Source organism: Neurospora tetraspora, assembly GCF_033439725.1.
Source record: "Neurospora tetraspora strain CBS 560.94 chromosome Unknown B0H65scaffold_4, whole genome shotgun sequence".
NCBI lineage: Eukaryota > Fungi > Ascomycota > Sordariomycetes > Sordariales > Sordariaceae > Neurospora > Neurospora tetraspora.
Genome location: NW_026944386.1, coordinates 3,195,049 through 3,216,393, shown reverse-complemented (window position 1 = coordinate 3,216,393; position 21,345 = coordinate 3,195,049). Strand labels below are relative to the sequence as shown.

The window sequence follows — 21,345 nt, the reverse complement described above, 5'->3', positions numbered from 1 at the left end:
CGGTGATAGTAGATCCATCTCTTCTTTAATCACAGGGTATATCGAAACATCATAACCCTCCTCAAACGTTTCCTGTTCTGCCCTTCGCCTTCAAGTTCACTCCTCCATCTTGGTGTCGCCGCCTGTTTCCGCCTCGTCGGCCTTCTTGATGTAAAGAACGTTGTTACACCTGTTGTGCGTGCGCATCGCCATTAGTTCTCTGTCAATGCCAATGATAGGGTAGGGTCATCATATCACTACAAACAGGCAAGCAAGCAAGCCAGAATGACATAACATAACGTACCTGATCAAAACCTGCCCCAACGCGCCCGTAAACTTGCGGTTGATGTACTCCTTCGTGTCGCTGAGCTGGATGTTCATGTAGCTGTCGATGCTCTATGTTGTTCACATGCAATTGGTTAGCTTGTCTCGTGCTATGCTCGTCGGTCCTGCTGTGCTGTTTCCCTCTCCCGCCCTCGCTTTCCACCATCACACCAGGCCGTATGCAATCCAACCAAGAACCAGCAACAAAGGAGGCTTGGAGGCTAGGCTGGGGAATATCGGATACATACAACAAGACGGCCAACATACTCCGTCTCTCCCCACTTCAAGCGAACCGTCACAAGGCTGTTGACGAGATCTTGGAGGAAGGGACGGGGGTTGACTGGGACGAAGGACATGTTTGTCGGTTTTGGTTTGTTTGGTGGGGTTGATTGTTTGGTTCGGGCGCCTTGTGGTGTGTATTCACAGGCTGGCTGGTGGAAGATGGGGCGGCTCGAAAGTTGGATTTCTCTGGATTTCGCGATTCGCTCGGTAGTATTCGTGTGATTTCTTCAAAGTGAAAGACGGGTTGATCGGTTTGACGCGACAAGATCGAGGTTAGTTGTGAAGGTTGTAGGTCGTGAAAAGTTGGGAAGAGAAATGGGATTGGCGTTGATGCTATGATGGAAGAGCTCCAACTGGGACTGCCTACAATGATGGACCTTTGCGGCGTTGGAGTGTAGCGCGACGATGGACGTTCCTCTGTTACGAGGTACGTGTGGAGCCTTGACACGATAAGCTGATTGGATGTGGCGCCAAGCCTGCGTAACTGCCGTATAGAAGGGTTAGGGTTGGTCGTCAGGGGATGGTTGATTTGACGACGACGAGGATGATGGGCATCACGGAGAGACTTAGTTTGATGCAGAGACACAATGATTTCTCTATGTGCATTTGCTCACTCAAGTTTTAGTGCTAATATCTCCATTTGATGCTATTCCAATGCCCATCTACCCACGCCTTCGTGTCACGACCCTCAATGGGGCCAATATTTTGCAAGAGGATGGAAGGAGAATATTTGAATTCTGACGAAACACAAGCCATAACGTGTATGACTTTACCTGGGTGAGGATCTTCTACTCAATCTCCTCGATCCTAGGCCTGCCACCCAGCATCTCAACACCGCCACTACTTCCAGCACTCACACCACCACCAAGGGAAACCGACCTCTCTGGATCAACCACCAATCCAGCCAGCTTCGTCAACCCACCACCACCAAACCCTCCGTCTCTAGCCTGCCTCAGCGACACCTCATCCACCAAACTACCCATCTTCCAATTCTCCAAGCTCTCCAACACATCCCGGCAATACTCCCTTACTAACCCATCCTCATCCGTCCCCTCCACATACCCCAGAATCGTCCTCACCTGCTCCTGCGTCTCACTCCCAAACGCAATCCCCAACACCCTCCCCTCTTGCTTCGCCTCATCCAACGCCTTGATAAAGCTCATAATCAGCCTCACCGCCGCCCTCCTGAGTATCCCCTTCTCCAGCTGTCTCTCGACCTGCACAACATTAATGCACAAATCCACGCTCGCCATAGCCAACACGGCTCCCACACCTGCCAGATTCGTCTCTATACAGTTCGCCAGAATCGACAACGCCGACGCACGAATCCGCACATCCTCCTCGCCCGTTTTGGAAGTACCCGACGACCACCCCTCCACAATCGCCTCCAGAATATCCAACCTTGCCTGCTCTTCAGCAGAAATCGGATCCGCCATATCCGGCACGCTACCGTCCCACGCGTCCTCGGCCTCTTTGTGCTTCTGCTCGCGCACCTTAGCCTCGCGCGCCTGGCGCGCCATGGTCTTGGGCCTATGGCCCCTGCGCGAAGCCAGGCTGATCAGGGCTTCGCATGTCATTTTGGACAGGTCGCCAGTGAAGGTCTGGCCTAGTCGGTCGATGACTTGTAGCAAGGCCTCGCCGAAGCGGAGGCGGGCGTCGACTGTCGCCAGGGCGGATTCGCGCGGGTCGAGGTAGCGGTCGATGAGATCCGTCAAAACGGCGCGCGGGTGGTTGTTGGAGGCGAGTTGGGTGTAGAGCTTGATGCAGCGGAGGTGGATGTAATCTTCCTCCGAAGAGTTAGGCTCGCAGAGGAGGGTGGAGAGCAGGACGAGGATGCCGGGGATGTCGAGGATGGGCGAGTGGGAGGTGATGAGGTTCGAGATGAGGTTGAGACCTTCGGAGCGGACGGGCGGGGGGGAGTCGGGTTGGGTGATGTAGGAGATGGCGAGGGAGTAGGTCTTGCGGTCTTCGATTTGACGGTCGGTGGGGCCGGTTGTGGTGGAGGATGATGACTCGCCTTCGAGGGCGTCGATTTCGTCGCGGTAGCGCAGGAGGAGGGTGAGGTTGGAGGCCGTTTTGGCGTTGTCGTTGTCGCCGGTCTTGGAGAGGGCTTCGAGGGAGGATTCGATGACGCGGAGGACGTCGGGATCGACGCGCTTCTTTTGGAAGCCGGGGACGGTGATGACCATGTTGAGGAGACTGAGTGCTACTCGGATAACTTCGTCCTCTCCGGCCTCTTCCTTGTCTTCTTTGTTGGCTTCTAAGAGCACCTGGCTGACTAGCTCGAGGATGTGTTTGGGTTGCCCGGCGAGCTTCTCGGGAAACTTTTCCATCATGGCTAGAAGGAGCTTGACCTCGGTAAACTGAGCTATCGGGTCCTTCTCCTCCTCTTCCTCTTTGATGATTTGTATCCCGCTCTTTTTCTGGCCTCGAGCTGACTTGAGCCATCGCCCGAAGAGATCGAGGAATACTGACGAGACATCGGCCTCGGAAAAAGCCGAGTCAACCAACTCCAGCAATTTGGGTATCTTTTGGTCGATTTCTGGAAGTGAGAGACCGATGTATTGTTCCCCTGCCTTTTGCAGAGGACGATTGGTATCGACAATCTGGATTTCTCCTTGTTCGGTTTGTTTGTACACCCACTCGGGCTTCTTCTTGTCAAAGCCACCAACGTAACCCAAATTGTGGACGAGCGCTAATAGGACAGGAGCAGAAGGCGAAAGTTTGAGGAAGATCTTGAGTAGTTCCGAAGCGGGTTCCGTGATCTTTTCGCTCAACGGCTTCTCCGAGTTTGGCCAAGTGGTAAGTGCCCAGAGTGGCAGCAGTAAAGGAGAGAGCAGCCGCTTGCACAAGCCAGGGTTCGGGTGTGAAACGATCAGTGCGTGTAGCCGTTGCAGTGCAGTTACTAGGTCCTTCTGCTTAACCAGGACCTTGTCCTTACTTAGGTCAATCACCTCGTCATCATCGCCAGTGTCTGTCTTGGGTAGTCCCCCTGGAGGTGGCTTGATGTGATGTAACAGGGGCTCCGCAAGATATTTCCAGCCGGCAGTGCCTTGACAAGAATTAGCATTTTGCTGCAGGAATATTCGAAAATACAATGAGATGGCATACCTGGCGCACCAGAGACCTTGCGGCCCAGGATGCCGAATCCAATAACATAGGCAACAACCTTCTTGAGCTCAGGTCCCTCTCCTCCATCAAGCAGCGCAAACAACTGCGGTGCGATACCCGAGTACCACTCATCCGGAGTTACGGTAGAAGGCGGTGACGACAAAAGATTACTGGCCAACACAAGGGCCTCGTGGGTGATGTTGGCGCCTCTCTTCTGTGGTACGGCGGCCTCGGACAGCTTGACGGTGCTGGAGGGATGAACAGCAAAGGCAAATTCCAGACTAGCCCTAACGCCTTCCTCGCGGAGGGGTATCACCGTCAGGTATTCCCTGAGCTTAAGGCGCAACCAGTCGGGGGTGTTTCCGGGCCTGATGAGGATGTTCAGGGAGGCCAGCAATGATAGTGTCTTGGTCCTGTAGAGGTAGTCACAGGTCAGACTGAGCCGGACACCTTGGGGCTAAAAGGTGAGGAGGCTTGCCTTTCAATGAGAGCCTCGAAATCACGAACAGCTTGCGCCCGCGCTTGCGAGTCACCCCTTGAGTCCGGGTTGAACGCTTTCCCACCGACGTCCATGATCTCCTCCATCAGCCTCTGGCGCGCAGTCTTTTCCGTCTTCTTCTTGTCGCCGCCTCCCATGGCCTGCTTGAGCGCAAGCTCTTCGGGGCTGAGGTCTAGATCCATAGGGTCCGCCATCGTGACAACTGAGTGGTTATCACCGAGAAGAAGTGAAAAAACAGTCCTTCTTTATGCTTTGATAGACGAGGATGTCAACCGGGTGTTGATCCTTTTTCGAGTCGAGGACGTTGATTAATCAGCACTTGAATCGGGAGTCCGCCTCTTGAATTCGTGATATTGATAAGTGATAGACTAACTATCTAGGTGTATAATTTCATAGCGATCCCGATATGAGTGAAGTGATATGCTTGGCAACTTGTATGAGTTCAAGGTTTCGTTGCCGTGGCGAGGCGTGGAAGGTGAAAGAAGATTGGCCCATTGTTAAGTGGTAGAAGGTACCTGCCATTCGCTAAACGTACAGTGAAGAGCACCCGTGACTTCGTGCCTGTCTCATTGGCGCACGGTGCACAATGAGGCAGGTGCACAGCGCGTTGCCAGTCGTATCTCACAGTTCCAACGCGTCTTCCCAACGTTCCCCTCCTTTCTCTTCTTCTCTTCTTTCAACCAACACAGACAACACCTTCGACCTCCAATGCCCAACCATATTGATCCTCGCAATGCCCGAATGGGCCCAACCTCAAGTCGGTCTCTGTTTCGATCCTTGGAAATCCACCCGAAATACAGTCAGATGTCAATCCTGTCGAGTTATACAGTCAAAACGCGCTGGCCCGGACGACGACGACAGCCATTCCCATCGAGTCTTTCAACCCTCTTTCAGAGCACGACGCCTCCCCCACAGTTCTCCGATTCCAGTTTTCCCGTAAAGGAATGTCCTTAGTGGCCGCTCGGGTGTTCGGTTTTTTCCGCAGTACGTCGCAGCTTCGAGTCCTGTATCAGGAGCCTTCTCAAGCTTTGCCGCGCATGGGATTACTGCGGATTTCGGGATTCTCCCACCTTTCCGGCGCCCATAGTGAATTGGTCTCGGAACTTAACCCTAACTATACACTGGTTACACATCCAAGTCTTGCGCGCTCCGGCAGTCAAATCTAACCTTCGCCTTCTACGTCTGCGTCATCGTGGTGTTTGCTTTCGGGGTCTATGGCGCCGCTGAAAAGTTGCGTCCTCTAGGCTCTTGGTATTCTACTGGATGGCAAGGGCTGACCGGCAAGGAGAGAAGTTTCCAGTCATCTTGTGCCACTTCGGTGCGCAGATGGGCGAGGTGTCCGGTCCCATGAGTCAAAAGCTGGTAAGAACCTCTGGCCTGAGGTCGCTCGTCAGGACTGGACCACTGGACGCAGTACTCTGGTCACCATAGCGGGTTGTTCTGCAGATGTCCTGTGGCTAGGTATACCGCGTTGGGGTAGGATACATTTGGGTGCCCTGCCATGCCTGTCATCCAGAAGTTCTTTCTGGCTCTGACTCTTGGGGCTTTGCGTTCGCAACGCATGCTCTGTGGAGTGACGAGGGGAGAGCGAAGATATGGCTACATACGATCACATCCCTCATTTCATCTTTCGCGTCTTCAGCTTGCCTCGCCTGAATCACTGCACTTGTGTGGTGAGCGGGGGCTGTGTGACTACAAACGGAAATGCTGGGAAGGATTCTTTCACGCCTGTCTGTCGCGCTCTCTGCACCCTCCGATTTCTCTTGTATCGCATGCGCAGGGGCGGATACCCACTTGTACGCCTTCCTCCCGGATAACCTCCACCGACTCTGTGGAACCGCGTTCGGCAACATACCGTCAACGTGTCATTGGCTTTGTGTCATTGAGATCCCCGGCCAGGCGCATTAACCGATTTGCACGTATGGCCTCGTCCTACGTCGCGAATTGGACGCCAGAACCACGTTTGTTCAAATCTTTGATCCGAAAGGAGAGAAGCTCTTTGACAGACACCTTCCTTTCGACTGGAGTGCGCTGAAAAGTTCACTTCCGGGAGAAAGATGATAGCACGGTTTTTGAGGACGCATTTTGTCCGTGCGGTACTACCCTCCTTTACACTTTCCCGGCTGGTGCGGGAGTGCGGAGAGGAAACAAAAGCTAGTCTCAGTTGGCAGTGTTCTACACACGGAAAGACTCATGGGACGATTATCTCGACGATCCGGCTATCGATTTGGCTGCCGACATTTGACGATTGCTGTGTTAATGACGGTGCGGTTTTCTTTGGAGGGTTGAACAGGTCCGCCATGGCTTGCTGGTTTGGACTGTGAGAGTGGTGGCTGGGTGTCTTTTAGTAGCCTCTGGGGGTGTCCGCGTCCGTGTCCGTGTCCGATCGGGGGAAGAAGAGTGTTTTTTTGGGCCAGACTTGTTGAGAACCAATGCTTTTGCAGCCCTGGATTTCGGAGGACGGTAGTTGTGGATTTCTAGGGAAGAGAACCAAAGGCCGGGACCCATCTCGAGTTGGAGTCAAAGTTTCGTACTTGTCTGGCCTTCGGATCCCCTCTTCCTTGGTCTTCGCTTCTGGCCTAATCTGTGTCCTTGCGGAGGCTAGCTTTGCTGTTTGGAGTTCTGGTTCTTTAGGATAGGGGACTGGCTTCTTGGGAGGTGGTCCCCGGTTGTTCCTCGTTCCTGAAAGATGGCGGGAGGAACAACCCCTCTGCATTTTTTGAGGATAAGTCTCCCTCCACTTCCAAGCTCCGGTCTTCGGTTGCCATTCACATGGTCCGGTACTGACGTTGAAGTATAGGTATCCTAGACTCAAACCCGTAGGGGCGTGACCGGTGCCGACGCGGCATTGTCCAACTGGTAAGTCCTTTCTTCCCCATACGCACCGTGATTCTCAGCAAACGTCTGTGCGGCATCGTGTGATATTGAGTTGCGATATGCGGGCTGTCCGCCAGTGTTTTAGAGGAATGCCGGACGTTTCAATATTCTCCGGGATCTCAGATATAACGGCCGTAAGTGTCGATCGGTAAGGTGAGGTATTCACACTACCGGTGTGGCGTAGCGTGGTAGCCTTGCTTGCTTGCCTAGGGAGCATCTTCTGGTATCTCGGTGCCGGTTGGCCTCGTGCATCATCACATCATTCCCAAAATGCCGTCTTGCCTTTGTCCCCGAAGTCTCCGTGATTGTCCATGTCGGAGACGGTCCAGGGAGATGATATCGTTCGATGTTTCACCCAACGGTCCCATTGGGAAGGGAGAGAAAACGCCATGCCGTTACATCCTTGTAGGGATGTTTGGTGGGGGTACCGGGGGGTGACTGGGCCCATCGAGGTCACCGTGTTCCCATTCCGTCTTTTGTTCTACGGCTTGATATGCCGCTTTGATGACGCGGTTTGGAAGATGAAGCCATCAGAACATGTTCCCACACTCAAGCACCTTGACAGTTGCCAAGACTCAAGCACCTTGACAGTTTCATGAGCTGACCACAACTTTTTGGCAAACGGACCATCGAAACGAAAGACGAAAATCAAGAAACTCAATTATATCATCAGAAAGAGTACTCTCTTGATAGTTTCAAGCACGCTGATGTTGAATCTACAATCATTTTTCTTTCATCTCCTCATTTGGTGGAGATATGGGCAAATGAAGTCTTGTTCTTTTCGTTTCGATGGTCCGTTTGCCAAAAAGTTGTGGTCAGCTCATGAAACTGTCAAGGTGCTTGAGTCTTGGCAACTGTCAAGGTGCTTGAGTGTGGGAATGGAAGCTTCCGTGCCTCGTGTTCACACTGCACTATGCTTTTCGAATCCACCAACGTTCCGTTAACGTCGGGCCATTCAGCGAAGCTACGAAACAGTGAAATATCCAGGCGAGACTACCTATCAAGCTAATCCTCACCTGATCTCGGCCCTTTTTCGTTTTCTTTTCAAGCTTCCAAGATACTAACATCGAAAAATACCGAAATCGAAACCGTTCCCCTTTCCCATTTTGTTTAGCTTCCCGTCCTCCGTCAACATTGTTCCACTTCGCACTGCTATTTTAAGCAAACAACGCCAAGTTTTAGTGCTCAAACAGTGTTACATAGTTCCAACGGTTTTTTTTCCTCGGCGCTAACGGAGTTTCCGATCCATACTGTATGTAGTTCGCATACGAGTGCCGGTTTCGTTTCGTTTCAAAATGCCGGGCAAGTTAGGGATCGGTTCATGCGACAGACAGATGGCCGTGCGTACGGTATTGAATGGGCATGAATCGGGACCGTGACAAATTGGCGGTGATGATGGCTTGCCGTGATATGGTTTGTTTGGACGCTTATATATTGTGGTTTGAATGCTTCGGCCATAAATGCCTGGCTTTATCCCGTCTGGTTAGTCTTTTCTACGTCAAAAATCGGACAGTCTCGAGATGACTTCTTCAACTTCCTTTTCTTGTTCAAAGGGGTTGACATCGTATCCTTACACTCAAACGTGTACGTAGTATCAGTAACGAAACCCGAGCATGATGATCTGATGATCATAGTCGACGGCCTGTGAGGAGGGAGTGACAACTTCAAACTTGCAAATCTCTCGGGTCGAACGAAGCTGTGGTAAAAGGCGGGGGAATATGCCTGGTGAGCGGCTCTGCGTTCCATTCCGTCTTCACGATGCGTCTTGGGACTTGTTTCAACGACAATAATCGTAATTAGGTACTCTCAGAGAGATCTCGAAACCCGCATTCTTGAGACAGACATGGTATGTTGTTTAGGTAACTTGTAAGTGCCGGTCATTGTTTGTCTAGACTGCTTTTCTGACCAACAAAGATGTAAAAACCCCGTCAAACGGCCTTTACCGAAACCATCCAGTACTGTATCCCCAAGCAAAATTGTCGAGAAAATCGAAGACTGTTTCGCGGTGTACACCATTCCTTCGCAACCATCGGCAAAGGCCGGGGATAACGGGCAGTTCGGCACTCCTGTGCCACAGTATATGTGTAAACATATCACCTATATCTATAACAGTGGCAAGAGAACAGAGTAAGACAAAGTACTCCGTCAGTCAGTCAAGCTTGTTCACAAACCATAAATACGCAAGGAGATTCAAACGGCACGGCATCTACACGGCACGGGACGGTGCCGAACTTGGGCCGGGACGGACTGTTGGTTTGTTCTCTTCCCTTTCCTCTCCCGTGTCCTTTCAAACTTCTTGTTGTTCCATTGTATCCAGAATACTTTTATCGTAATTAAGCATCACGGCGGGAAGTTCGACGGGAAGTTGAAAGGAAGGGAGGACTCAGGAGCAGTGAGACATGTCAGAACTTAGAAATTACCTAGCAGTTATTTGGGTTAAAGCTCGTCCATAACTTTGTGGAATTTGTTACGCACTGTGTTCGCAGCAAGTTGTTGAAGTGTCACCGAGTGTCGTTCTGTTGGATCCAACGTCTTTCATTCCTTTCTTTCTTTCTCGATTGTTCTTCCCGTGTCTCGTCATGTGCATAGATAGGTACAGCGGTTAGTCGGCCTGTATACTAAACAGTTCACTAATCACCCCACTACATGTAAGTACGTAGGCCGTACGTAGGTTCTTGGCTCGTATCCCTTACCTTCTGTCTGCCGGGATTTTCCAGCTAAGTAGTCAAAAGTTTGTTAACACCTTCCACCTGGGTGGTGTTCCCCGAATCCAGAGTATAAGCACGAGCATGTGAGTGGGCATGAACATAGGAATGGGCATGATCAAAAACATGTGAATGAGATAAGCTAGGCAGGCTCTCGTCGAGGATTTTCAGAAGCGAACTCGCTTGTGGACTAAACATGCACATCGTATCTGTCAATGCGGGCAATAGCGTTACATTGACATTGGTATGGTCAAGAAGAAACTCCATCGTACTTGATTCGGTAATCGGCCATCGGGAAACAACAAACAGGGGTGGCATTTACCGGTACGTAACTGTAACTAACATGTGGATGTGGGTGCGTTGATATGGGATGTTTGGGTATGTGTGTGGTAACGAACATGTGGATTTATGTAGTAGGTGTGGGTGGTATTCTAGACGCCGGTCCTATTTCCCGGTGAAGCCGTGCCTTGTCGGATTTATGCGTTGTCATTCTCAAGGTGTCAAGTTGTTCCATAACGGTTAGGTAGTAGTCATAAATGGTCAGTTATGAGGTGAGAGAATGGAATGGGTGAACTGCGTGGTCGATCATTGGAGCGTGTGGGAAGCTTCTGATGGTGCTGCATGCATTCGTGGCATGGTTATTCACAAGATAGCAATACACTTTGACTGAGATGATGATTCCGTGTGCTGCTGCTAAAAGAGAAATGCAATCAAGAAGAAACCCAGTGCCCTTTGAAGCTCCGTATATATGAGGGGGTATCAAAACAGCAATCTCATGGCGCCTAAAACACGCCGGTATCCAAGTCCTTCCTTCCCCCCTTTCAAGAAAATCATTCGAGCCAGTGTCTTCCCGTGTCGAATCTCCGGCACAAAGGTAACCCGTAAAACGTGATAACCCATGGATATTTCTGTCGATCTTTGTGTGCTTATGCGTACTGTATGTCTCCTCTTTCCACCTAGCTCATTCTGTGAGCGCCTGTCGTGACCATGACAGGCCGAGGTGTATCAGTTGTCGTCATTGTTGTAGGATAGACCTCGGGAGGAGACCCTCTAAATGCCGGAGTGAAATCACCAAGGCTGGTGTTGCTACCGCCCATAGATGGATTGTCGGTCTTGAGTGTTGGTTCGAATCCAGTAAAGACGGGAGGGGCAACCCAGGCTGATTCGTAGGACAGCATGCCATCTAGCGCCCGAGGTACGCGAATCTCGAAGCGTGTTGCCGATGGGACGACTTCCGATTCTTCTCCCCGTCCCATGGCCTGTCAGGAGGTTAGCATATGGGGCACCCTATAGGGAAAAAAGCTTGATTTTACCAGGCAAGTAGCACAAGCAGCGTAGTTGACCCAGACCCAATTCATGCAGTTGTAAGTGTAAAAGTGCTTGCACCGATACTTGTAGAAACCGCCACCTTGACCGCCGCCGCTGCTCATTATGGCTAGTGTTGTGGTAGGATTTTAGAAAGGTATAAGTCTGCAGAATAATGCTTGTGGAATGTGGAGTTAAGATATGTCAAGTAAGCTGTTGAATTGTTTGAAAAGGTGTGTGTTATGATACTCTGGAAAAGAAAAAGCAACGAGAACAAGAAAACCAGACCACTTATATATACATAATAGGCGACCCCAGAACGACGGCTGCTACGTATGGACATGGGATATCGGGCCATTCCACATGGCGAGGGGAACAAGGGCCCTCGGAGACGTGCCGACGGGTGTCCGACCCTGACAAGGCATGACAAGGGTAACGGGGTCGAGCCTCAAAGACACTGGGCTGTTGCTGTCAAAGGAGATGCCTATTGCCTTGACAGGTCTTGGTATCATTAAAGTGATGTATACGGAGCCATGTTCAAGTTCCACGCTTGGGTGAGTAGCCCTGTTATGGCTGCCGTCTCACGACTCTGGGTCATGGGTACGGAGCTTGGTCTGGTGTCAGTCTAACGGTGCATTATGATACTGTGGACGGGATATGAAGTGGAAATATGGACAAGCAGAGGAAGCTAGCCAAGAGGAAGAAGACGGATGCAGTTTCCAGAACCTCAAGACGGGAGTTCTGGGTCCAGAAAGAGGTCCATTAATTGCAAGGGGCTATAGCTGATACCCCATGCTAGCCTGTTTGATTCCCAACCTTGGCCAATGCCAAATGCTGATGAAACAAAGATTCGGCCGAAGAGCGTTGAAAGGCAGTCAGAGAGGCCAATGCAGAAAAGAGACAAAAGAATACATTGTTGGTCACATCGAAACCCCCACCGTGGCACCTTGATGGGCTGCTTTTGAAAGTGATCCATGGCGCGATACGTCGATAGACGATGCTGAGTGGCGGCGGTGGAAGCCAACCACAGTCTTCAAGTCGTCCCCTCTCCAACCATCAGGAGGATTGATAGACGTGATGAGGATGTGAGGGAGACGGGCCGGGGAGACAATCACGCAGTACGCGATGTTGTACGACAAGACAAGTAGAGTCCATGCGGGCCGTAACGGGACGGGATGGCCATGAAAATGGTCTCTCATACACTCATTCGTGTTGAGGCTGAAATGTCGGATCCAATGGGGAAATTTGGAATGTCTCAGTCGCACGTTGGTTGGCGGCGGGATGTGGGAGAAGGAAAGGTGATGTTTCAATCCAAGCCCAAGTTGAAGATTGGAAGTCGAAGTCGGACTGACAGCGACAAGAGTGGCCCTTCCCCGCTGAGGATTAGCGGGGATCGATCCGCCAGATGTGCAAGCTCTGATTGGTCCAAGTCAAACCGTTGCTGCAACGCTAAACCAGATCGGGCTAAACCAAGCACAGGTACCGAGCCAGCTAACTTCAAGGGCGAAGTGTCAGCTTCCATGATGTTTCAACCGACGTCGATGATCATCGCTAAATTGTAAATTCCCCTTTTCTGTTTCCACTGCCCAGGTCACAACCTCGATTTGGCAACTTCTCCTTCCTCCATCTCCATATTCATCTTCGCCGTCGTCGCAATCGGACCAGAACATTACCCCTGGAAACCGGGCTGAGACCGAAACCCTTCAACGTCTTTTTCCCCATGATGTCGATCACGCACCAAGACACCACCAAACCACGGAATCAGCCGTCGCCATTTCCTGCCCGAGGCCATTCATTTCCCACTCGCATTCACACAGTACAACGAGCACAACTAGGTGGTTATTACACGACAAACAAGCGACACAGGTGGTGACGGCTTGATGCTTGCCTTCTAGAAGCCCATGTGTTACACAGCATAGTCTTTACCCCTTCTTCCTCATCATCCTGTCTGTCTATCTTACCCCTCACCCCTCCCCAGCCGATTTCAAGCTCACCGATGAGTTTCATCACCTTCGCGTAGAGTGAAGACAGCCCGACTCAGTCTTTGAAGAAACGACGGAGAGCAATTCAAAGCATGACTGAGCAATAGATTGGTATCTCCTGACATCAAGCGGCTGAAAGCATTGTTCATCATGATGGTGTCTCCGACTGTCCCGTCAAAGGCATGTGATGCTATCGCAGAGCTTACCAGCCGTTGGCATAGAACGGCGACCTGCTCATCGTGGCAAATTCGTCCCCGTTGCTTCCCTTTTCCCGCAACGACAGCAACGAATAGACTATAAGGAGGCAGACGACATTATGATTCCGTTGTCTGATAAGGCTCCCAGCTCCAACAATCGCCACCATATAACGAACTCATATTGTACTACTTGAACATCACTCCACCCTCATCGCTTAGTTCAAGTTGAGACTGGACGGATTCCCCCTTTACATATACGTGAAACCTCCGTGAGCCATTCCCGCCAAGTCGTCCATGTCGAAGAGCAAGGTTTTAATTTGTGCATGCGAGGATCTTTTTGGCATCCAGATATCAAGCTCTGCTACTGCTTCGGCAAAGCCGCATACAGTATGGCGGACATGCACATATTGAGTCTGCACGCCATCACTGCAGCTGTCAGGCAGAGACAACGAAATGGGGAATTAACTGCGAGCAGCCGATGGATGGCAAGGAGTAGCAATATTTTTCCACAACTTTCAAACCGCAAAAATCCAGCACTTGTACATACTACTCTATTCAAGTGATCAATCTCTCCTGTCGTTTGACTTGTCCTGTATCGCTGGACTTATTGCCGACCTTTATGCCTGTAACATACGGGTTAGGGTTAACGGAGGAGATGAAACTCGACTGTGTTTGTGTAACCAATCAGGTCAAGCGGAAGGTTTCCCGGTCTTGTCTTGGCATCGTGACCGCGCGTTTCAATGTTTAATTGCTTCGTCCCAAGACGCGTCTCGCCTGGCAACCACGAAGTCGCCGCCCCGCTCCGGAACGACAACATTGACAGCTACATCATCCATTTGTTTTATAATATCTTCAGTGTTAAATTGCCCAGAAATGGCTCCCATGAGGGAGATCGCCGCTTCGGATGATGAGGAAAGCGATTTCGACCACATCGACGACCCGATCGACGACGCCATTGACGAGATCCAAGACGCGCCCGCGCCCGCGCCCGCGCCTGTGCAGCCCAACGAAGCTCAAGAAGGGAACCAAAGTCACCATGATGTTAGCAACGTATCGACAGACCTGTCCTTCTTCCAGCGCGTCTATGACGAACAAAGAGCGGTCACGATCGCAGGAACCTACATCGGCACCAACATCGCCACCCAAGGACACCAGCCTGCTCAAAAGAGCGAACAATCCTCCTCGATAACTGACCCGGTACCCGCCAGCCGTCGACCGCTTAAAAGAAAGATAGGCGATAATATCATCGATCTAACCGAGCTCACTCAGGTCACCACTCCTAGAAAAAGCGGCGACGGGAAAGGGAAGACCAGCGAAGGTGTAACCACGGGTGGTGTACTACAAGAATCCGGTTCGGTACAACAGGCGGTACGAACATACGGCAAGCACACACAACCAACTCCCGAACAGAAGGAAGAGATACCGCGACAATCAACAATCGTACGAATCGACCCCTACGAGTTCCCCGACGACGGAGACAATGACTATACAATCCCTTCAATCCCCAAGAAAAAGACAAAGACAACGGCGAAACGCGCTTCGCCAACCTCGACCAGCAGTCTTCCCGTGGCGAATCCAAATGCGACACCCGATCACGATGACATCAGCTTCATCCCACTACCCCCGTCCGAAAATGCGCCTTCTTCCGTGGTCCAACTCCGTAGCTACCAGAAACCAATATCAAGCGAAGAGAATGTCTCGACAGGCAGCTTGTCTGCCACTGCGCCGCAGCGCTTATACATCGCTCCTAGTACCCTTACGGCCAGCCAGAAAGAAGAATATAGGATAGTCAGCTTGTCCACCCAGGGAACACAAGATAACCTGGCCACACAAGACATTTGGGCCACACAAGAAAACATACCTCCAGAGTCTTCGCTACCTACTGTATCGCCATCAGATCCGTATCCACCCCAAATGTTCGGAGAAGGACTACTATATGCCGGGGCCGGGACTGCGTACAAGTCGAGTGGCATGACTACTGTTGCGCTCTCTCGTCTCAGCGATTCCATACGCGACAACGGTGATGGTGCGCTGGATGCCGCAGCGACAGCTATGATGACTCTAACATCGGGTCTGGGATCGGGTAGTTTAGAGATGGGGACGCCGGCGAGAGTAAGAAAAACTTTTCCGGCCTCTTCTCCGGATGTCATTGGTGGAGCATCGCCTGGAACGCGAAGAAGTGGGAGGAAGAGGAAGGCTAGTCAGTTCTTTGAGGAAGATGCGACTCAGGATACTATCCCCTTGAGAAGTAGTCGGTTGGCAGAGATTCGAGAGATGAGTGCAGAGGATAACGCCGATTACGCTCCTGACGCAACGGATACTCATCAAGCGTCCGTAATTCTCGGCAATGATCAGTTGCAGAATGAACGAATCACCGAGCAACCTACTGATGCTACTGCGCCCAGCAGTACCATCAAAAAGAAGAGAGGGCGAAAGAAGAAGGAACCTGTCCCAACGGTTACCGAGGAAGAGGTTTTTATGGACAATAGCTTTGAAGGTACCGAATATCAGCAACCAGAAGAGGCCCTTTCTGAGCCTGCGGAGCCTGAACAGCCACCACCAAAAAGAAGACGTGGTCGTCCACGAAAGTCTGACGTCGTCGCCACTCAAAAGGCCACCAAACAACCGACTCCAGCGCCCGAACCCGATGAGGGAGACGAGCTAGCATCACCCGCACCAACAACAGCCAGGAAAAGGGGTGCCACCGACACCAACACAAGGAAACGAAAAGCGTCTGCGCCTATAGTCATAGACGACAGCGAAAGTGATGGAAACCTCTCCGATCCACCGGAAGAGATGTCAGAACCTGAAAAAGAAGCAGAAAGGGACCCCTTTGAAGCGGAGCTGGAAATACCTCCAAGTGACGAGGACGAAGAGGAAGAGGAAGAACCTCCACGTAAACGTGGCCGGCCAGCAGCAACAGCAGCAGCGGCAACAGCGGCATCAACAAAAGGAAAAAGAGGCAGGCCACCTAAAAACAAGGCGTTGCAGGAGGTCTCGGCCTCTTCTGCAAGGAAGAATGGCCGCTCAAAGTCGAAGGTCCAGGCGGAGTCGGAAGGCGATGATCAATATCAAGACCTGAAAAAGGATCTAGAAGAAGAAGGAAATGAAGAAAGTAACAAGGGTACCCGGGAGGAAACCACTCCTGTCCCTGAGGCAAAGCCTCCTCCATCTCCTGAATCTGTTACGAAGGAAGAAAAGGAGGACAGGGACAGGGACAAGGACACGAAGAAGGAGAAAGAGATTATCAAGCCCACGAACTTTCTGTCAACGCAAGGCAAAGTCAAGTACAGAGTGGGACTGAGCAAGCGGTCGAGGGTGGCGTCGCTGTTGAAGGTTGTGCCGAGGAAGCAATGATGATGATGAGAGGAGCCGTCTATCAGTCATAAATTGTTTGGTGATAGTATCTGCTTGTATATACAAGGCTGTCATTCATAACAAGCTTACACCACTGTATCCAATGATAATAATGACTCACGCTAGGTATCCTTCTTCCTACCTTACTTGGTTATATAACCATCATTTGAATCCGATCATGACGGAGCATACGTACTACCAACACCCTACCACCTCAGCTACACCTTACTAACATTCACACCTGCCCCTTCCCATTCCCAACCATTCTGCTACATCAGGTTAACAAGTCTTAAAAGAAAAAAAGAAGAAAGATGTGCACCCACCACATAACCCGCCTCCTCTGCCCCCTCTGCCGCCTCACCCCAACCCTCACCCTAACCTCCGAAACCAAGTGTCCCTCCGCCGCCGCCGCCGCCGCCCACGACGACCCCTCCCACAAAACCTTCACTCCCAAAGAACACTGCCTAAAATGGTCCAATAAAGAAGTCAAATCCATCGGTAAGGAGCCGTGTTGGGGGTGTAAGGTGCAGGAAGAGAAGAAGGCTTTGGGAGGGAGACCTATGGTGGAAGCAGAGGAGGAGGAAGAGGAAGAAATGAACGATAATGAGAATGACCTCGAGCCGTCACATATACAGAAAGGCCGGGCGGAGCGGGTACTGGAAGATATGAAGAGGAGGAGGTTGCGGGAAGGGCTGGGGCCTGAGGGGCCTAAGGGGGGTTAGGGGCCCGGGGGGTAGAGCGGAGAGGGGGATGGATGGAATGGATGGGAGAGGGGAAGGGAAAGAGAAGGAGAAGGAGAATGAAAATGAGAAAGAGAATGAGTCGGAATCAGAGGAGGTGGACATTTTGGAGGGGATGCCGGTTGGGTGGAGGGGAGCACAAGGGAGGAGGTGAGGAAAATGGTGGAGGAGGAGGAGCGAAGGTACTGGGGTAATGGGATGAAAGAGATTAGCGAAGATAAACGATGGGGGTAGGTACGTTGGAAGAGTTGGTGTTACGGGGGTGAGTAGGTGGTTTAGGTTGAGTGTTAATCAGATAGCTTGTCTTGTGACTGGAGCTCTAGCTTAGGATAATTCATATCAATGACTGATGATCAACAGTTAGAACCGTGATAAGTTTCCGTCATGTTTTACACGGCATGTATACACTACGATATGGCCAATGTGATACAATCAACCACAGCTACAACTCCCCAAATAACAAACTAATTCACTTCATCTACTCTATCCCACTCAAAAATCACCTTCACCTTCGACCACTACCCGATCCTCGCATCCAGAGCCATCATCTCCGCCTCATCATCCTCATCCATCTCATAATCACTAACCCTGTCCCTCTCCTCCTCCAACCGTCTCCTCTCCTCCTCCTCCCTCCTCTTCCTCTCCCTTTCCTCATCCTCCCTCTGTGTCCTCAACTCCACAATCAAATCCTCCGCCATCTTCTCCTGATGCCTCTTGAGGTCCTTCATACCCCAAATACTCACGCCCTCCTGATCCTTGGCACTAAACGGCTGCGCCATCTGCTTGAGGAACGCCCGCGCAGCACCCACCGCCATATCCGTGCTCAGATTCGTGTTCGCATCCAGCAAAGCTTGGTTGATCCACTTGGGCAACTGATGGCGCTTCTTCATGAAGCGTCTGTCCGCCAGCACCATCACTCCATAGTCGTCCTTGCCGCGCAAGACGCGACCGAGGCACTGCGCGGCGTGGCGCATGGCGTCGAACGACAAAAAGTCGTTCTCGCGGATGCGGTACGTTTCCCTCAGAAATTCCAAGCGGGCCTTCAGGATGCGCGACTCGGTGTACTGGAACGGCACGCCGATGCACAGCACCGTGCGGCCGTACTGGTGGTCGAAGTCGATGCCTTCGGACACTTTGCCGCGCGCGACGCAGAGCAGGACGGCGCCGCGGCCGTTGCAGCAGGCTGTGCGGTAGGTTTCGAGCGCTAGGGAGGTTTCCTGCGCGTCGGGCGTTTCGACGAGGATCAGTTTGTGCTTCCAGACTTCGTCGAGGATGCCCATGCCTTGCCACATGGAGATGATGGATTCCATGTATAGGTAGGAGGGGAAGAAGACGACCATGCCGTCGGGCGTCATGCGGGCGAATTCGGTTAGCAGGTTGCCGTAGTTGCGCACGACGCTGGGCTCGTTGCGGACTTGGAAGGAGGTCGAGATGGAGGCCTGGTCGGAGCCGCGGGTGACGATCATGGGTAAGAAAGAGCGGCGGGCGAGGGTCATGGAGTAGGATTCCTGGACGACGGTGGAGAAGTTGAGCATTTTGGGGTACATCTCGAGAGGGGAGATGGTGCCGGAGGTGATGATGACGGAGCTGAAGCGGTCGAAGACGGGCTTGATGGCGATGGCGGCGTCGAGGCAGGTGAAGTGCAGGACCGGGTTCGGGGTCTTGGCCGTGTCGGATTCGTAGGGCTCGAGGATCAGGAGGAAGCCCTTCTCGTAGGTGGCGACGAGGGTTGCAAAGGTGGCTACTTCTTGGAGGGGCCGGTAGTCTTCGATGTTGGTGAGTTCGAGGGTCCGGACTAGCGAGGTTAGACGCTCAGCGCAGAACCGGAGCGGTTTCTTCTCGATGAAGGTGTATTCCTTCAGATGGGCGAGGAACGATGGTGGCGTTTCCGAGATGACCTGGCGGACCTTCATGCGAGTCTTGAGGTATTCAATGAATCTCCTGAGGAAGGCAACGAAGTGCTCGGCTCGCCTGATATTGCCGGGGACGGCCTCCTTGAGCAGATCGTCGGGTAGTGTTGGGTTGGCCATGAAAGCATCCTCCTGTCGCCCTTCATCTAGACCCTTGAGCCCTTCAACCAGCTTTTCGTACTCGGATTGGAGTTTCTCTTGATCGGAGTCCTTCATCTCGTTGATTTTGGCCTCCAAGTTCTGAGCACCTCTGGTAGCCCTCATAAGTGAATCCTGGGTAATGTCGGTACTTAGAGATTCGATACAGACGTTGTCGATGTTGTGAGCCTCGTCAAAGACGACAATGCAGTCCTTGGATAGATTCTTGGACACACGCTCGGCGATCTTGGGGTCTAGGAGGTAGTGGTAGGAGTAAATGATGACGTTGCAGTATTCCATCTACACGTAATCCGTTAGCAACAATGCCGAAGATATCGAGTGCTTTAAAATGACATACCATCCTCCTGGCGGTGAAATACGGACACTGCTTCTTCTCCTCACCATACCTCAACAGACCATCCAGGGTCCAAATTCCGTTGGGGATCAGGTTATGCGGTTCAAGAAGGTCGAGGTTGTCGTGGTAGACGCACGTCTCCACATTCTCGCCCTTTTCCCTCTTCTCCTTGACGAAGCCGGCCGTCAAGCTGCGACACCTGGCGTCGACAATGGCACCACTCTTCTCCCGCTTGACCGAGGGATGCAGACACAGGTTCTTTCGACTTGTCAGACCGAGACCGCGGAACTCTTCTTCGTGCCCGAGCCGCTCGGCTCTGAACTTCATGAGCGCTCTCAGCTCGACGAGGGCCTTTTCGATTTCGGACATTGTTCGCGAGCAGTAGATCAGCTTCCGGTGCTCTGGGTAGTATTGCTGGTAGGCGACGATGAGTGACAAAAGGGTGACGGTCTTGCCGGTGCCCGAAGGCATTTCCAGGACGCAGTTCCCGCCTGCATCGAGGGTTTCTGTAGAGGTGGTTAGTGAGCGTGTGATGAGTGTGAATTGTTTGTTGAATGCTCACTTTTCAAGTCCACCATGTACGCATATTGTTCTATAAGGCCAGTTGGTCAGCACTTGTGATGGTGTGCCATCTGTATGAGCTCACATACCTGGATATATCCTTGGGTAAGGAAACAGAACTGGTAGATCGCTGTGTTCACCGGCATGTTAGTTACGTGGCTTTTTACAGACCAAGAACGCGTCATCTTGGATTCGACTCTTACTCGATGTTGAATTCCATGGTGGGCGTCTAGTATCACGGCCTTGGATACAGGGACAAAGTGAAGGGATTAGGAATGGCTGCGAAGACCGCTGTGTCTACTATGTCGCAGAATATCTAACCGACGCGGATGTCCGGGGTGAGAAATGCGACGGGGCTGATGTTCAATAAAATCGTTCGATGTTCTATTTCGATGTCTGGTTTGGTGAGAAGCGAGAAGTCGTGAAATCGAGGTCAACTTTTAAGGTAGATGCACTGCCTGTTGTCTGCACACTGGAGCTTCTATCTTGGGTCTTGGCGGGGGCAGTCGTTCGTTTGTTCTTCGATGTCCAATGAGGGTTTCCTCCCTTGTCTATGCAGTCTCCCCATAGACCGCGCGTTCCTGTATTATTATCGCGGTCTGTATTGCGCTTGTCGTTTTATTTCATAAATCTGTAAAGTCGCGAAAGCACGTGCCAAGGTTGCCTGGCGGTGGCCTGTGGCGATCAACTTCTGGATCTCAGTTGGATGCTGTTTCTAGGAATCCGGATCTGGCACAAGGTCGGGCACGGTGACAGTTCACGGTGAGCTTTTGCCGGTCCGGCACGCATATTGCCGGCCTGCTGATCTTTGCCTGCCGGATCGACCGCGGGTCAGCTACACAGTCATTTCTGGAGCTCAAATGCACTGTGGCCTTCACTTCAACATCACCACTTCACAGCTTCATCGTCACTTTCAGCTCCTGGCGGCCACTGCACCGTGATGCAAAGACCTTTGACGCCTCGAATGCTGCAGCTTGCTAATTTGATACACTGATTTTGAAAGTTTCTTACTTATGCTTCTAA

The 21,345-nt window shown here is 51.8% G+C and overlaps 8 protein-coding genes across 8 annotated transcripts; 3 read left to right on the top strand and 5 right to left on the bottom strand.

Annotated features, from left to right (window-relative positions):
- Positions 1-96: 96 nt before the first annotated feature.
- On the bottom strand, positions 97-659 carry B0H65DRAFT_588963 (uncharacterized protein; the record flags this gene model as incomplete). The annotated part of the gene is made up of 3 exons (XM_062831014.1): positions 97-199; positions 284-375; positions 552-659. The coding sequence occupies 3 exons, from the start codon at positions 657-659 to the stop codon at positions 97-99; spliced, it is 303 nt and encodes a 100-aa protein (XP_062681934.1).
- Positions 660-1,210: 551 nt separating this feature from the next.
- Positions 1,211-4,410, bottom strand: B0H65DRAFT_466282 (uncharacterized protein). Its single transcript, XM_062826848.1, has 3 exons — positions 4,175-4,410; positions 3,697-4,109; positions 1,211-3,637 (listed from the first exon to the last, which is right to left on the bottom strand). The coding sequence occupies exons 1-3, from the start codon at positions 4,387-4,389 to the stop codon at positions 1,374-1,376; spliced, it is 2,892 nt and encodes a 963-aa protein (XP_062681933.1). The 5' UTR covers positions 4,390-4,410; the 3' UTR covers positions 1,211-1,373.
- Positions 4,411-5,696: 1,286 nt separating this feature from the next.
- Positions 5,697-6,440, top strand: B0H65DRAFT_509047 (uncharacterized protein; the record flags this gene model as incomplete). The annotated part of the gene is made up of 2 exons (XM_062828277.1): positions 5,697-6,114; positions 6,367-6,440. The coding sequence occupies 2 exons, from the start codon at positions 5,697-5,699 to the stop codon at positions 6,438-6,440; spliced, it is 492 nt and encodes a 163-aa protein (XP_062681932.1).
- A 3,903-nt stretch (positions 6,441-10,343) lies between these two features.
- On the bottom strand, positions 10,344-11,327 carry B0H65DRAFT_466266 (uncharacterized protein). Its single transcript, XM_062826847.1, has 2 exons — positions 11,091-11,327; positions 10,344-11,036 (listed from the first exon to the last, which is right to left on the bottom strand). The coding sequence occupies exons 1-2, from the start codon at positions 11,205-11,207 to the stop codon at positions 10,734-10,736; spliced, it is 420 nt and encodes a 139-aa protein (XP_062681931.1). The 5' UTR covers positions 11,208-11,327; the 3' UTR covers positions 10,344-10,733.
- Positions 11,328-11,569: 242 nt separating this feature from the next.
- On the bottom strand, positions 11,570-12,394 carry B0H65DRAFT_202679 (uncharacterized protein). Its single transcript, XM_062821815.1, has 2 exons — positions 11,995-12,394; positions 11,570-11,690 (listed from the first exon to the last, which is right to left on the bottom strand). Exon 1 carries the CDS (start codon positions 12,279-12,281, stop codon positions 12,003-12,005), a length of 279 nt encoding a protein of 92 aa, XP_062681930.1. The 5' UTR covers positions 12,282-12,394; the 3' UTR covers positions 11,570-11,690; positions 11,995-12,002.
- Positions 12,395-13,825: 1,431 nt separating this feature from the next.
- B0H65DRAFT_202672 (uncharacterized protein) lies at positions 13,826-16,954 on the top strand. Its single transcript, XM_062821814.1, has one exon. The coding sequence runs from the start codon at positions 14,135-14,137 to the stop codon at positions 16,616-16,618; it is 2,484 nt and encodes an 827-aa protein (XP_062681929.1). The 5' UTR covers positions 13,826-14,134; the 3' UTR covers positions 16,619-16,954.
- On the top strand, positions 16,930-17,340 carry B0H65DRAFT_574175 (uncharacterized protein; the record flags this gene model as incomplete). The annotated part of the gene is made up of 1 exon (XM_062830573.1): positions 16,930-17,340. The coding sequence occupies one exon, from the start codon at positions 16,930-16,932 to the stop codon at positions 17,338-17,340; it is 411 nt and encodes a 136-aa protein (XP_062681928.1).
- Positions 17,341-17,656: 316 nt separating this feature from the next.
- B0H65DRAFT_202649 (putative excision repair protein rhp3) lies at positions 17,657-21,028 on the bottom strand. The gene is made up of 5 exons (XM_062821813.1): positions 20,526-21,028; positions 20,412-20,452; positions 20,324-20,353; positions 19,765-20,267; positions 17,657-19,706 (listed from the first exon to the last, which is right to left on the bottom strand). The coding sequence occupies exons 1-5, from the start codon at positions 20,540-20,542 to the stop codon at positions 17,877-17,879; spliced, it is 2,421 nt and encodes an 806-aa protein (XP_062681927.1). The 5' UTR covers positions 20,543-21,028; the 3' UTR covers positions 17,657-17,876.
- Between the last annotated feature and the right edge of the window lie 317 nt (positions 21,029-21,345).

Bases quoted from the DNA above. Each gene is read 5' to 3' on its own strand.
- B0H65DRAFT_466266 (XM_062826847.1), bottom strand. From the start codon at position 11,207: ATGAGCAGCGGCGGCGGTCAAGGTGGCGGTTTCTACAAGTATCGGTGC. The intron at 11,037-11,090 runs GTAAAATCAAGC...ACCTCCTGACAG, and splicing joins CTGCTTGTGCTACTTGCCTG to GCCATGGGACGGGGAGAAGA.
- B0H65DRAFT_202672 (XM_062821814.1), top strand. From the start codon at position 14,135: ATGGCTCCCATGAGGGAGATCGCCGCTTCGGATGATGAGGAAAGCGAT.
- B0H65DRAFT_202679 (XM_062821815.1), bottom strand. From the start codon at position 12,281: ATGAGAGACCATTTTCATGGCCATCCCGTCCCGTTACGGCCCGCATGG.
- B0H65DRAFT_466282 (XM_062826848.1), bottom strand. From the start codon at position 4,389: ATGGCGGACCCTATGGATCTAGACCTCAGCCCCGAAGAGCTTGCGCTC. The intron at 4,110-4,174 runs GCAAGCCTCCTC...CTACCTCTACAG, and splicing joins TTCGAGGCTCTCATTGAAAG to GACCAAGACACTATCATTGC. The intron at 3,638-3,696 runs GTATGCCATCTC...ATTCTTGTCAAG, and splicing joins CAAGGTCTCTGGTGCGCCAG to GCACTGCCGGCTGGAAATAT.
- B0H65DRAFT_202649 (XM_062821813.1), bottom strand. The intron at 20,354-20,411 runs GTATGTGAGCTC...CTGGCCTTATAG, and splicing joins TTACCCAAGGATATATCCAG to AACAATATGCGTACATGGTG. The intron at 20,268-20,323 runs GTGAGCATTCAA...CCACCTCTACAG, and splicing joins GTACATGGTGGACTTGAAAA to AAACCCTCGATGCAGGCGGG.